This window comes from Zingiber officinale, chromosome 8A, assembly GCF_018446385.1.
Source record: "Zingiber officinale cultivar Zhangliang chromosome 8A, Zo_v1.1, whole genome shotgun sequence".
NCBI lineage: Eukaryota > Viridiplantae > Streptophyta > Magnoliopsida > Zingiberales > Zingiberaceae > Zingiber > Zingiber officinale.
Window position 1 is genome coordinate 126,360,104 of NC_056000.1, and position 14,348 is coordinate 126,374,451.

Below are 14,348 nucleotides of genomic sequence, written 5' to 3' on the forward strand. Positions count from 1 at the left end.
TAAAATAAATAATTATTGTCTTGTTTTCATTACAGTTTGCAACCGAGGCATGCAGTTATTTCAATTCTGCTCATTGACGATATGATTAAGCTTAATTATCAAAGCTGAGTGTGAAAACGAAGATGATTAAATCATTGTGACGATTAAATCTCGTAGTTTTTGTTGCAGTTTTAAGTCACGCCGTCACAGTTAGAAACTCCGTTTAGTTTTCTTTCAATTTATTAAGCTACGATTTTTTGCTGGAATGCTCTGACAAAGTTTACAGATAATACTGCCCATTGGGAGTTTGGGACCCCCTGTTCCTTGGTCGTTCCCGTGAACCGGTGCTTTTGCCCTTGACCTTGAGGGCTCCACTATCATATATAATCTATTCGGCGCTCTCTGCCCAGCTCATTCAAGACGTGTATTTAATTTGATTTTATTTCACCATGCAGAGTAGACTGATGCACTTAAACGGCGCCGGCGGCCGCGACAGAGGCCAAAGCAGCAGGGCAAGCGGCGGCGGCCGCGACAGAGGCAGCAGCAAGTTGAGGAAGGGGCGGTGGACAGAGAACGAGGACAAGATCCTGTTGGAGTACGTGCGAAAGAACGGCGCCCGCAACTGGAGCTCCATTCGATGCCAAGGCTTGCTCCTCCGCGACAGCAAGTCCTGCCGCTTCCGCTGGGTCAACAAACTGCGGGACGGTCTCACGACGTACGTACGCTCATAAAGATATATATTCTGCGTATCGTCGTCTCGATGTTTCTATTGTACCGTACGTGTTTGGAATAATATGCAGGGGCAGGGGCAAGTTATCGGAGGAGGAAGTGCGGCTGGTGATGGAACTGCAGGAGCAGTGGGGGAATAAGTGGGCGAGGATAGCCAACCAGTTGCCCGGCCGAACAGAGAATGATGTCAAGAACTTCTGGGGTAGCACCAGGCGGAAGCAACTCACCGGGATTGCGAGCGATCTGAACCATCGCCAGAATTCTGCGCACTCCCAACCCCTTCCTCCTCCTCCTCCTCCTCCGCCGCCGCAGGATCAAAATGCATCCGCTTCGCACATTCTAATCCAGTTTAATCAATTAACTTTACACGTACCAGACTATAATTTTGGGATTAATTCAATCTCTCTCTCTCTCTCTCGAATTAATTAGGATTCGTTTACGGATGATCCTCTCCGCCAGCTCGATGGCGTCGACGACTACGATTTAGAGTACTCCTCTATTTTCGAACTCGACCTCCCGCCCGACCTCGATCTCTGGCAGTTCCAGGACCCACATTTCAGCCATCGGATCCTCCCTGAGGAACCACGCTTCTTCGGCGTGATGAGGTCGGAGCAGGAGACGGCGTTGCCATGGCCACTGGACAACTTCGACGAGCCGCCACCACCGCCGACGTGCTAGAATGTGATGGCCGCCACCTTGTTTACCCTAACCATGCAGTCACAAGGTCACGCCACAATAGAATTTGCGTAAGGGCATCCACAACGCCGCGTTAAAGCGGCGTTATAACACCACTGTTGCTTTAACGCGGCGTTGTGGAACGCCGCATTCATTCAATTAGCTTGAACGCGTTCAAGCAGCATTGGGGTGGGCCAGGGCTGGCCCACCCCATGCTATATTTTATTTTTTTTTTAATAAAAATATAAACTCTAAAATAAAAAAAATAAAAAAAGCAGAAGACAACGGCAAAAGCAACGGCTAATTCAAAAAAAATAGCTATTTAATTTAAAATTTTTAATAAAATGATTACTTTTTAACGGCTAGTTAACGGCTAGTTTGAAATTTTGACTATAAATATCCATCCATATGTGCACATATTTTCATTCCCACTCACTACTCTTTCAATTTCACTCTCTAAATTCTCTCCCCGTCTATTTTTTCAAGTTCCTACCATCTTATTTTCTATCCGAAATGGATGAAAATAATAGGGCATTTTTTTCCAATTTCTTGAATTCTACAAACAACTCGTAAGAATATTCATCTTCCCAGAATCCACAAATTCCACCAAATTATCAATACCCATATCCATTTCCCAGTATGTCGTTTCCTCCACAAAATCTTCAAAATGTCCAAGGGTTTGGAAATTATGCCCCTCGAGGTCCATATCAACCGCTTCCAGCCGAATATTGGCAAAACATGAGTCATCCATATTTCACGCCGTCGGTTGTTCATGGATATGGTACCCCGCACACAACTGGTATGTCTTTCACTCCTTCAATGTCGAATGAACCTGCAACTCCGACTTTTGTCCCGGAAACTCAACTTTCCGACCGTGAATCCCCAATTGAGGTGGTCAATTTAGAAAAGACGGTTTCAAATGCTAAGGGTACAAGAAAGCGTTCAAGTTGGACAAAGGTTGAAGACGAGGTCTTAGCGAGAAGTTTTGTCACTATCAGTGATGATCCAATAATCGACAATGATCAAAAGGCGGATGCTTTTTGGGGACGGGTTGCAAGCTACTACAATGAGAATCTTCCCCAAGGTTCAAACACCAGAAGTGCAAATGTTATACGGTCACATTGGCACAATACAATCCAAAAGAAGGTATATCGATTCAACGCAAATTACAATAGTATTTATAGTTCATATCGAAGTGGTCACGATGATGAAGATATATTGAGGTTTGCATACGAAAAATTTCTATCCGAAAACAATGGTGTTGCATTCAATCTCGAACATGTGTGGAGAATTGTCAAAGATCGTCCAATGTTTACTCCACAGTCTGTTGATCACTTTGTGCCCACAAAGAAGACGAGGACCTTAGAGTCAGGAGCAAGCAACACCTCCTCCAACCAAGATGTGAGTATAGACCTGGATTATGAAGATACTCGTCCAATGGGGCAAAAGGCAGCAAAAAGAAAGGAAAAAGAAAAAGTAAAATCGACCATGGAGGATCTGACAGTAAACTACAACAATATTATCACAAAGTTCACTGAGTACACAAGCGTGAAGAAGTCCGAAGTCGATTTGAAACAAAAACAACTTGAAGTAGAGGAGATTAAGGCAAAAGCTGCATTGTCCAAATCTGAAGCTAAGAATCGTCGCTTGAAGTTGAAGGAGTACGAAATATTGAACAAAGACACCTCGCAGATGACAAAGGAGCGACTTATCATACATGAATGCCTATGCAAGGATATTAGGTCGAGATGGAATATCTAAATTGTTTACTTAACGTTCATTTTCTAGTATTATTATATTTTTGAGTGATTGTAATTTTTAATTATTGTATTTCTCATTTCGATTAATGTGATTTTTAATTATTATATTTTTGTAAAATAGTCGTTATAAACAAGTCGTTGGAAATTAGATGTTACAACTAGCCGTTGGAAACTAGCTGTTACAACTAGCCGTTGGAAACTAGCCGTTGCAAACTAGGCGTTACAAATTTACCGTTGCAAATTAGCCGTTGCAACGCGACGTTGCATACTAGTCATTGCAAACTAGTCATTGCATGAGAAAAATAATATATATAGACCATCATACCATTTCTCAAACACTTATACTAAAACGTGTTTCCTCCAAAAATGTCTCATTCTACAGGCAGCTCTAGCTCAAGTTCCAGCTCGACAAGCGAAGACGAAGTCCATGTTGAAATCGATGAGCAAGCTTATGATCCGGGTGAAGAATTGATGTTATTGGTTCTTCAACAACACCAACAACTTATGGAAGCATATCAGAGGAGGGACACGCGCAGAAGAAGGTTCGTCCAAAGAAATCGTGAAGCCGGGCATGAGAGACTCGTCAATGATTATTTCTCTATAACCCCGGTATATCACGATGAAATATTTCGAAGACGATTTCGAATGCGAAGAGAGTTATTCCTCCGCATAGTGAATGCATTAGAGAATCATTCAGTATTTTTTCAACAAAGGGACGATGCTGTACGAAGAAAAGGGTTGTCACCACTACAAAAATGCACCGCTGCGATTTGTCGACTGGCTTATGGAGTCCCTGCCGATCATCTTGACGAGTACCTACGTATGGGTGAATCAACTGCCATCAGGTGCCTTTTCAAGTTCTGCGAATACGTTGTTGAAATATTTGGTGATAGGTACTTGAGAAGGCCAAATGCTGATGATGTTCAACGTCTTCTTCAAATGCATGATGAGAGACATGGCTTTCCTTGCATGTTAGGTAGCCTTGATTGTATGCACTGGAAATGGAAAAATTGTCCAGTTGCTTAGAAAGGTCAATTTACAAGGGGGCATGAGTCACCAACAATCGTACTTGAAGCGGTCGCGTCTCATGACTTGTGGATATGGCATGCATTTTTTGGGGTCGCCGGTTCACGTAACGATATTAACGTGTTATATGAATCTCCCATATTCAACAACGTCTTGCAAGGAAATATACCGGTGATTAATTTCACGGTGAACGGCACTACATATACGAAGGGCTATTATCTAACAGATGGAATATATCCCGAGTGGGCTACTTTTGTTAAGGCTTTTCCTTGCCCGGAGGATCCCAAGAGGAAGTTGTTTAAAGAAAGACAGGAGTCTGCAAGAAAAGATGTTGAACGGGCATTTGGGGTGCTCCAATCTCTATGAGCGATTATCAGAGGTCCAGCTCGATATTGGTATAGGAAAAAGTTAAAACAAATCATGTTAGCATGCATTATTTTGCATAATATGATTGTTGAGGATGAGGGAGGTCACGTGACAAATTGGTACAGCGAAGAAGGTGACGAACCCGCACAACCTATCCATGGCTCAAATCGAGGATTTCAGGATTATCTTCGAACAAATTCTGAGTTACGTGACACTCAAGTTCATCACCAACTTCGCGCCGACTTAGTTGAGCATATCTGGGGGCAATACAACAACAATCCATGAATTAATATTTAAAATAAATTTTATTTTCCCAACTTTGTAATTTTAGTCGCTCAGTTATAATTTCGTTTTCCCAATTTTATAATTTTAGGTGTTCAGTTGTAATTTCATTTTCCCAACTTTATAATTTTAGGTGTTCAGTTGTAATTTCGTTTTCCTAACTTTACAATTTCGTTTTCCTAACATTCTAATTTCGTTTTCCTAACTTTACAATTTCGTTTTCCTAACATTCTAATTTCGTTTTCTCACCAACATTTATTTTATTTAATAAATATATTTAAAAAATTAATATTATTTTTGAAAAATAATAAAATTTTATTTTTAAACGTAAAATTATTATTAAAAATAATAATAATTTAAATATTTTAAAATATATTTAATACATATTTATTTAATATGATATAATGTTAAAATGAGTGAGTGGACGGTGGGACCCATGAATAATGGGTATTAACGTTAAAAGGGATGTGGGTGAAAGAAGGATGTTGTTATAATGAATATGTGACAGTGGGCCCCATACTTTTTGATGATGTGATGGGTGTTATAATGCTAGAGCATTGTGGATGCTCTAATGGACTTGCCTTAGTTTTTCATATAAAATAATAATTTAAGAGCGTGTGGTAGAGAATATTGTAATTTTTTTTTAAGTCGTGTGTTGATGTGGTCAGCTCAAGCGTTTCTTTATCGAGGGATTCTAAAGTTTTCATCAGGATTCTAAAGCGTGAAGTAAGAATGCATGCGGTAAAAAAAAAAATTGTAAAAATTTATAGTTATCTCTCGAAGCAAAGTGATATTCATCAGTGTGCTCAGCTCAAGCCTCTGGTGAACGTTGAAAGAAGAAGAATAGAGAGAGAGGAAGGAATAAGATGAGAATAATAAAATCTATTGTTTATTGATATTTGTCCTAAGGATAATATAATATATAATGTTCAAAAGTACTTGGTCAAATAACTAATTAATAAATAATAGAATTATTCTAAGAATAATTCTGAGAATAATTATAACAGAATTATTAGAATAATCCAAATACTAATATGATTTGATTTGGTAATTTGATCTGGTCAATTTGGATAATTCTGTTATATCTCTTTTACCTCCCGACAAACTCAACGGGAGATCTCTGACGTTGAGTTTGCTTGCTAACTTGTTGAAGCGTTGTCTGGATAGTGGCTTGGTAAATATATCAGCGATTTGATTTTCAGCAGAAATATAAGAGACGGATAACTGCTGAGTTGTCACATGTTCACGAACAAAATGAAAATCAATTTCCACATGTTTTGTACGAGCATGAAAGACTGGATTTGCTGTGAGATATGTTGCTCCAATATTGTCGCACCAAATTTTTGGTGCAATATTTGATGCAAGATGAAGTTCGGAGAGAAGTGATTGAAGCCAAATAATTTCTGACGTTGTATTTGCTATAGCTTTATATTCTGCCTCAGTGCTTAAACGAGATACCGTAGGTTGCTTTTTCGAATTCCATGCATGAGATAAGATTTCGTCTAAGAAATATTGCATATCCACTAGTAGAGCGTCTATCTTCAGGAGAACTTGCCCAATCCGCATCACTATATGCATGTAAATCTCGAGACGATTGGCGATATAAAAGAAGACCATGTAGAATAGTACCTTTGAGATAGCGAAGTATTCTTTTTACATTATCCCAATTTTGTTCAGTTGGAGCATGCATGAATTGACAAGCACGATTTACCGCAAAAGTAATATCAGGGCGTGTGATAGTGACATATTGTAAGGCCCCAACAATACTTCGATAAATTTGTGAATCAGATAGAGCAGAAGAGGATGAAGTTGGAGAGTTGTTTATAGCAATTGGTGTAGAGACCGGACGTGCTCCATCCATTTTGGCTTTTTGAAGAAGTCCAGTAATGTATTTGCTCTGAGAGAGAAGATAGCCATCCTCATGTGGAATAAGCTCAATACCAAGAAAAAAATGAGCAATACCCAAATCTCTAGTAGGAAATTCTTGATTGAGAAGACTTAATAAAGTCGTGATACCCTTGTGATCATTGCGGTTATCAGAATGTCATCCACATAAATAAGAAAAAATATCATATTTTCATCATTATATTTGTGAAATAGAGACGAGTCAGTCTTTGATCCAGAAAATCCTTGAGCCTGTAACCATTTAGATAGTCGATGAAACCATGCACGAGGAGCTTGTCGAAGACCATATAAGGATTTCTTGAGTTGGCAAACATGAGATGGAAATTGTGGATGAATGAAACCAGGTGGTTGCTCCATAAATATAGTTTCCTCAAGATGACCATGGAGAAATGCATTTGAAATATCCAATTGTCGTACAAGCCAATTAGAACTAACAGCTATTGATAATAATAGTCTGACAGATGTAATTTTGATGACTGGGCTGAAAGTATCATTAAAGTCAATACCTGGCTGTTGACTAAATCCTTTAGCTACAAGTCGAGCTTTGTATCTTTCAAGAGAACCATCAGCTCGATGCTTAAGACGGAATACCCATTTAGAGACCACAACATTCATTGAGGGAGTGCGTGGAACTAGAGTCCATGTTCCATTGCGAAGAAGTGCATCAAATTCTGTAGCCATTGCACTACGCCAGTTTGGATCCTTGTTTGCTTGTGTAAAACAGGTTGGTTCAATAGATTTGGAAGAAATCACTAGAGCTCGTGGAAGGGGATACCCAGTTGCATTTGGTGGGCAACGCTCATAAATATCACTAATGGGAAGCATGCGACGAGGAGCATTATCATCTGAATCACTTGTTGATGATGACGAGGAAGTAGGCTGACATGGTAATGTAGATGACGGACTTGCATTATCCGAGGAACCAGAGAGCATATTATCTTCGATCGGCGAGACTTCTAAGATTGGAGTAGCAACCGGAGGTGATTCTGATGGTATAGGAGAGTTATTAGAGAGCTCCGGAGCAGGACCTAGAATTCCATCACTTCTGATAATATTAGGTGGCATTAAGAAGGTGTCACTTGTATCTGGAGGAGAGATTGAAGAAGCTACCGAAAAAGGGAATAAAGACTCATCAAAAGTAACATGTCGTGAAATATAAATTCGTCCTGTTGGTATATGCAAGCAACGATAACCAAATTGCTATAACCAAGAAAACACATTGTAGTGAACGAGAGTCAAGTTTGTGTTTAGAATAGGGGCGTAACCATGGATAACATGCGCAACCAAAAATTTCAAGGAAAGTGTAATCGGGGTTTGATTATAAAGTTTTTTCAAAGGGACATTTATGATTGAGCAATGGTGTAGGAAGTCGATTTATGAGATATACGACATCCCAAAATTTGCGCGGAACTGATGCATGATGAAGAAGAGCTAAGGCAGTTTCAATTATATGTCTATGTTTTCTCTCAGCAAAGTCATTTTGTTCTGGAGTGTGAGGACAAGAAACTCGATGAACAATTCCACAAGAGACAAAATGACGATGGAGAGCTTGATATTCGCCTCCCCAATCAGAATGAAAAGAGAGTATTTTACGATTAAAAGATCGTTCAACTTGAATTTGAAAATTACAAAATATATCAAATAAATCAGATTTCCTTCTCATAGGATAAAGCCAAGTATATTTACTAAAATGATCAATGAATGTAACATAATATTGGAAACCTTGATTAGACAAAATAGGTGCAGGGCCCCAAACATCAGAATGGATTATTTCAAGTGGAAAATTAGAAACATGATCAGATAAAGAGAAAGGTAGCTTATGACTTTTAGATTCCATGCAGGCCCTACATGAATAAGATGGAGAGGAGGTAATAGAAGTAGGTAAACCATACCTATTGATGATTGACTGAACAATACGAAGGGAAGGATGACCAAGTCGAGCATGCTGGTTTATTTGTGCATTCACCAACAAAAGCTTTGATTGAAGAACTCTGAAGACAATAGAGGCCATTTTTGATTCTCCCATAAAACACAATAGCATTTGTTCCTCTATCCTTTATAAGATAATGATTATGATGAAATTCAAAAATGACATTGTTATCAAGACAAAACTGACGTGTAGAAAGTAAATTTTTAGTGATAGATGGAACATGAAAGACATTGCGCATGTGAAAAGTTCGATTAGATAAATGAACATATGTGTTTCCAAGATTAGCAATTTGCAAACCTGAACCATCGCCTACTTGCACCGTATCTGAGCCATAATATGGCATTACGTCTGTAAGGATATTATAATCTGATGTGACATGATGAGTTGCTCCAGTGTCAATATACCAATCAGTAGATGAGAACTCTAGATTTTTACCACAAGTAGGCACAGACGAAAGAACTTTAGGATATACTTGTGAAATAGATGGTTGTCTTAAGGCTGTAGGACCACCAATGAAATTTGAATCAAATGGACTAGGACATTGAATACCAAAATGTCCAATTCCATGACAAATTTAACATTTTACCCTAGACCAATCAAGTCTTTTAGGGCATATATTTCCAGTATGACCAACGATGTGACAAATTTGACATCGGTCTGGACTTTGCTTTTGTCCTCTTTGATGTCGTCGAGTATTTGACATCTAAAGTAAAAAAAATAACTTGTCCGATGGTAGTGGAAAAAAAAAAGAGAGATTAAGGAAGAGGAAAGAGAAGCAAAGGGGTTGGCAGCGGAAGAAAATAAGTATTTTTCGTTTGTTCTGAAAAATAGAGACGAATAAGAAAATTAAAACACGTAGGAGAAAATAAGAGGCTTGAGGGAAAAATTTAAAAATTCGCCGTTTATACGATCTCCGCCTCAAGAAATTGAGGGAAGATAAAAAAGAGAGATGACTCTGATACCATGAAAGAAGAAGAATAGAGAGAGAGGAAGGAATAAGATGAGAATAATAAAATCTATTGTTCATTGATATTTGTCCTAAGGATAATACAATATATAATGTTCAAAAGTACTTGGTCAAATAACTAATTAATAAATAACAGAATTATTCTAATAATAATTCTGAGAATAATTATAACAGAATTATTAAAATAATTCTGAGAATAATTATAACAGAATTATTAGAATAATCCAAATACTAATATGATTTGATTTGGTAATTTGATCTGGTCAATTTGGATAATTCTGTTATATCTCTTTTAAACGTAGGAAGCAGCTGCATTGCGGCGGATCCGAGTCCGACGACTATCGACTCATTAATTGCAAGTGACTCCGTTTCTGGGACCGCAGGGATCTGATCACCTGCGGGGCCGCCTATCACGCGAGGCCAGTCGATCGACCTCCCGCCTGACCTCGATCTCTGGCAGTTCCATCACCCACATTTCAGCCATCGGCTCCTCCCTGAGGAGCCACGCTTCTTCGGCGTGATGAGGTCGGAGCAGGAGACGGCGTTGCCATGGCCACTGGACAACTTCGACGAGTTACCGCACGACATGTTCGATTTCATGGAGCAGCCACCGCCGCCACCCACCACCCACTCGTACTAGATACTGTTTGGCCAGGACCGCCACTTGCTTGCCCTACCTCACCAATAATGACGTCAACAACTTCTGGAGCACCAACAAGGTCCCGTTGGGCAATTGGAATTTGGAATGTACTGGGTTAATATGATATAAAAAAAGAGAAAATAAATTACGTTTGTAGTATGGTAAGTGGTAACTTGTAATTTTTTTTAAAATTTTACTCCTCTGATAAGTCAATTTATATTTTTAGTTCGTAATTTATAATATTTTTTAAATTCAATCCTTTTTCTTTTAAAATTAAAATTTTTCAACGAAAATATCTAATTTATAGTTGGAATATAAAAAGTACACGGGTCATTAAAAATTAAAATTTCCAAATTCAATTTACAACTCAATATTTTTTTGTTGAAAATGTTTAATTTTGAAGAAAAAAGAACTAAAATTAGAAAATATTACAAGTTACAAGATTAAAAATATAAATTGACTCATAACATAATTAAAATTGAAAAAAGTACAAGTTATAAGACGTAATTTTCCCTATAAAAAAAACATTGCCCTATTTAGCTCATGTATATATTTTTATTTTTTTTTAAGATTTAAAATTTATGATTTAACCTTTAGGATTAAGTGTTTGAATTATAATATTAAAGTTAAATAAATTTTTTTAAAATTTTTTAAAAAAATACACATGATCCTCACAAATATGATATCAATTTTTTTATATTTACACTGGTCATTGCATGAGTACATGTAAACGAGTGTTTTAGATATATAAATTGGGATGCACTAAGCCACTCTCCCTAGTAAAAAAAAATTAAAAATTAATTTAATTTTTATATAAAATATTAAACTAATGCAAATAAATATTACATTTGATCTTAACTAAAAGATTGAAAAAAATATATTTTACAACGTCGTTGACCTAAAATATTTATAGAAATTTTTCTATTCACGATGTCATCAATCTTAAGATATGAGATTAAAGAAGAAATATATTTTTAAATAAATAATAACTAGAAAAAATTATTAATAAACTTAAAATTATTTTCAACGTTAAAAGAAAAAAAAAATGACATTAACCTAATTAAATTTTAGGATCCACTAAATATTAATTATTAAGATCCAAATTCTTAATTAAATAATAATAATAATAAAAATAATAATAATAATAATAAAAATAATAAAATAGCTTGTGGTTGGAAAAACCTGGCAGGCAGGGAAGGTTATATTTTAAAGTGGTCAGATTAATTATGGTGAGGAGTGTAGGTGAGTAAAATTTAAATCCAATTCAAATAATCAATGAATCAAATTAATTTAAAAGTTTAATTCGATTGATTCAGAAATTCAGCTTTATTTGTTTTTAAATATCAATTTTTATTTAATTTTGGTTTTGAATTTCAAAGATCAATTTAATCAATTAAACTGATTAAATTTTTAATTAAAGCATTTTTTATTAAAGTATTAATTTTAAATTTTAAATTTTATTTTAATATATTTGTTATTTTTTTAAAAAAAATGATTACCTGAGGAGGAAGATAAGGAGGATTCTAGAATCCTTAAGAGTTATTTATTTATTTTTTTTTTGCTACAAAAGGATAAGGAGAAAAAAAACAAGGGAAATAAGGGTACTTGTTGTGGCTCCCACCAAGTAAGAAGTGAGAATCTGTAAAGTGGATTTTTTCCGAGCTTCTTTATTGTCTCTTTCCTATGTGTCACGAATAATAAGAAGCTGGATTTGAAATTTCGATCCTTCTTTTCCAAAAAAAAATCTTCAAACCATAGGAGATGAGAAAGTTGAAACAGCTAATAGATAACAATTAAAAATTACGATCATCATAATAGTGTTTTGTTTGTGTATTCCTGTCCTGTTTGATTCATTGATGGGCCTTGGATGTGTTTATATACCTGGAGCAATCTGATTTTCATATTGTTGATAGGTAACCCGCCGTTGATTTTTGTTCACCATTTCTTCGGTGATCCTATTGCCAAGGGTATATTTTTATTGCCCAACTGTTATTTCGTATGATACGTAACCCTACTCAACCAAGCAGGACATGGAATGTGCAGTCTAATCCAACTTCTATACGGGTTAGCATGGGTAGTCCTGGTCGTTGATTATCGCTTCATTGACAAAATCATAAAACATTGATGCGTGCTTAAATGCTTTCTTTCCTAAACTGACATCTCGATTGTATAATGATCCGATGATAAGAAGAAGTCGTCAAGTACAAGTCAACTGTTAAGGTAGAAGTTAAAATTAAGGTGGTCAATATCAGGGTGGCAAAAGGCTCATCTATGGTGGTTGAGCGGAGGTCGACTACAATAGCCGATCGGTGCAGGCAATGCCCGATCGGCATGAGGCTTGTCCGAGCCGGCCACCCGTCCAGCTCGAAACAATATGGTAAGATCGCTAGATGTTCAGACCGGATCGGCAAAACGCTAAGAAGATCGGAGCACTTGTCCGATCGAGAAAGGACAAGCTACTATACCTAGTCACCACAAAGAAGAACATCCGAGTCCGACTGAGCGGAAGAGTTCCCGGCCAAGTGACTATCTCGCTTGGCCGAGTAGAGGGATCATTGACGTATCTCTTAATATCCTTCTAGGAGATAGTGCCGATAGCACGAGGCATGGTCAACAAACAGATCGTACAACGGAAGCTTCTACTGTCTTCTCAGAAATATAAATGCCCTGTTAAGGTATGGTGTCAGAGGCACTTTCTTGATAGGTCTTTTCATAAGACAAATTGGAGAGCGCGCACATGCCTCGAGAAGCGTGCACGTCGCCCGTTGGGCTGCTATATAAAGAAAGTTCATGCACTAGCGGAGGTACGTGCGCACATTATTCACTATTCATTCTTGCTTTCACTGTCGCTCCATTTTCTTCTATAGTTCTGGTGACTGACTTGAGCGTCGGAGGGTTAACACCAGAGACCCCTTTCCTAACTCGGCACTAACGTTTCTTCTTTTTGTAGAGCGGAGTTCAGTTCACATCCAGTCAACGCAGTAGCCACATCCCTAGCTTACCATCTCCATGATTTTCGGATAGGACCATATTGACGCCGTCTATGGGAGCGTAGCCTACATCCGAAATGCAAAGATGGAGGACACTGAACGACTCACCATGGTGACGCTGACAGAAGAGGAGCTCGATATGTTAATACAAGTCCGAGCAGCAAAGATGGTGGAGCAACAACAACAACAGGTGCTGACCGAGCACCAAGTGTATGAGCCATGGCATTAGCAGCGGGTCATCAGGCCGGATATGGAGACCGAGCGGATCACATATCCGTTCGGGGCCAGAACAAAAAGTCAACCGACACATACGGGGAGGCACCCAATGCCCCGATCCCCTTTCATCACTCATTGTTCAAGACTCCATCAGAGGAACGGTGCTGAGTGGACAAAGAACCAGGATCATCCTCGAACGATGTGTCCATTTGGGACGAGCGGAAAGGGAAAGCACCAAAGAACGATCATTTACCCGGGCGAATCAATCAACAATTCTCTTAGGGGATCTTAGACGACCCTCTACCAAGGCATTACACCCCTCTGGCGATCGTGGAGTACAATAGAACGACTAATCCAAATGACCACTTGGCCAAATTCGACAACGCAGTCACGCTCCATCAGTATACCGATGGAGTGAAGTGTCGGGTCTTCCTCACCACCCTTTCCGGATCAGCACAACGTTGGTTCATACGATTGTCGAACGACTCGATCGATAGCTTCAAAGACTTTCGAGCGACGTTCCTACACCACTTCGCCAGTAGCCGCCGCTACCAGAAGACGAGTGTTAATCTATTCGCATTGAAGCAAGGGCCCAAGGAGGCATTAAGGGCCTACATCAAGCGGTTCAACCAAGTGACCATGGTTATTCCATTGGTCTCCTCGGAGATATTGGTGAGCGCCTTCCCCCAGGGGCTCATCGAAGGAGTGTTCTTCCGTTCCCTCATCTGGAAGCCGCTAAGAGACTTCGACCACCTGCTCAGGAGAGCCACGGAATACATAAACGTCAAAGAAGCCCAAGCGACAAGAAGAAAGGAGGCGCCTGCCGAGCCCATAGCAACGCCTGAGCGGCGACCACCGAGTAACCATCAACCACCCAAGGGGT

The 14,348-nt window shown here is 38.5% G+C and overlaps 2 protein-coding genes and 1 pseudogene across 2 annotated transcripts; all 3 read left to right on the top strand.

Moving 5' to 3' along the window:
* Positions 1 to 428: 428 nt before the first annotated feature.
* LOC122011224 (probable transcription factor MYB58) lies at positions 429 to 1,386 on the top strand. Its single transcript, XM_042567624.1, has 3 exons — positions 429 to 694; positions 780 to 1,077; positions 1,138 to 1,386. Exons 1-3 carry the CDS (start codon positions 429 to 431, stop codon positions 1,384 to 1,386), a joined length of 813 nt encoding a protein of 270 aa, XP_042423558.1.
* Positions 1,387 to 2,022: 636 nt separating this feature from the next.
* LOC122011225 (glutathione S-transferase T3-like) lies at positions 2,023 to 3,144 on the top strand. The gene has a single exon (XM_042567625.1). The coding sequence runs from the start codon at positions 2,023 to 2,025 to the stop codon at positions 3,142 to 3,144; it is 1,122 nt and encodes a 373-aa protein (XP_042423559.1).
* Positions 3,145 to 3,509: 365 nt separating this feature from the next.
* LOC122011226 lies at positions 3,510 to 4,820 on the top strand (annotated as a pseudogene).
* The last annotated feature ends 9,528 nt before the right edge of the window (positions 4,821 to 14,348 follow it).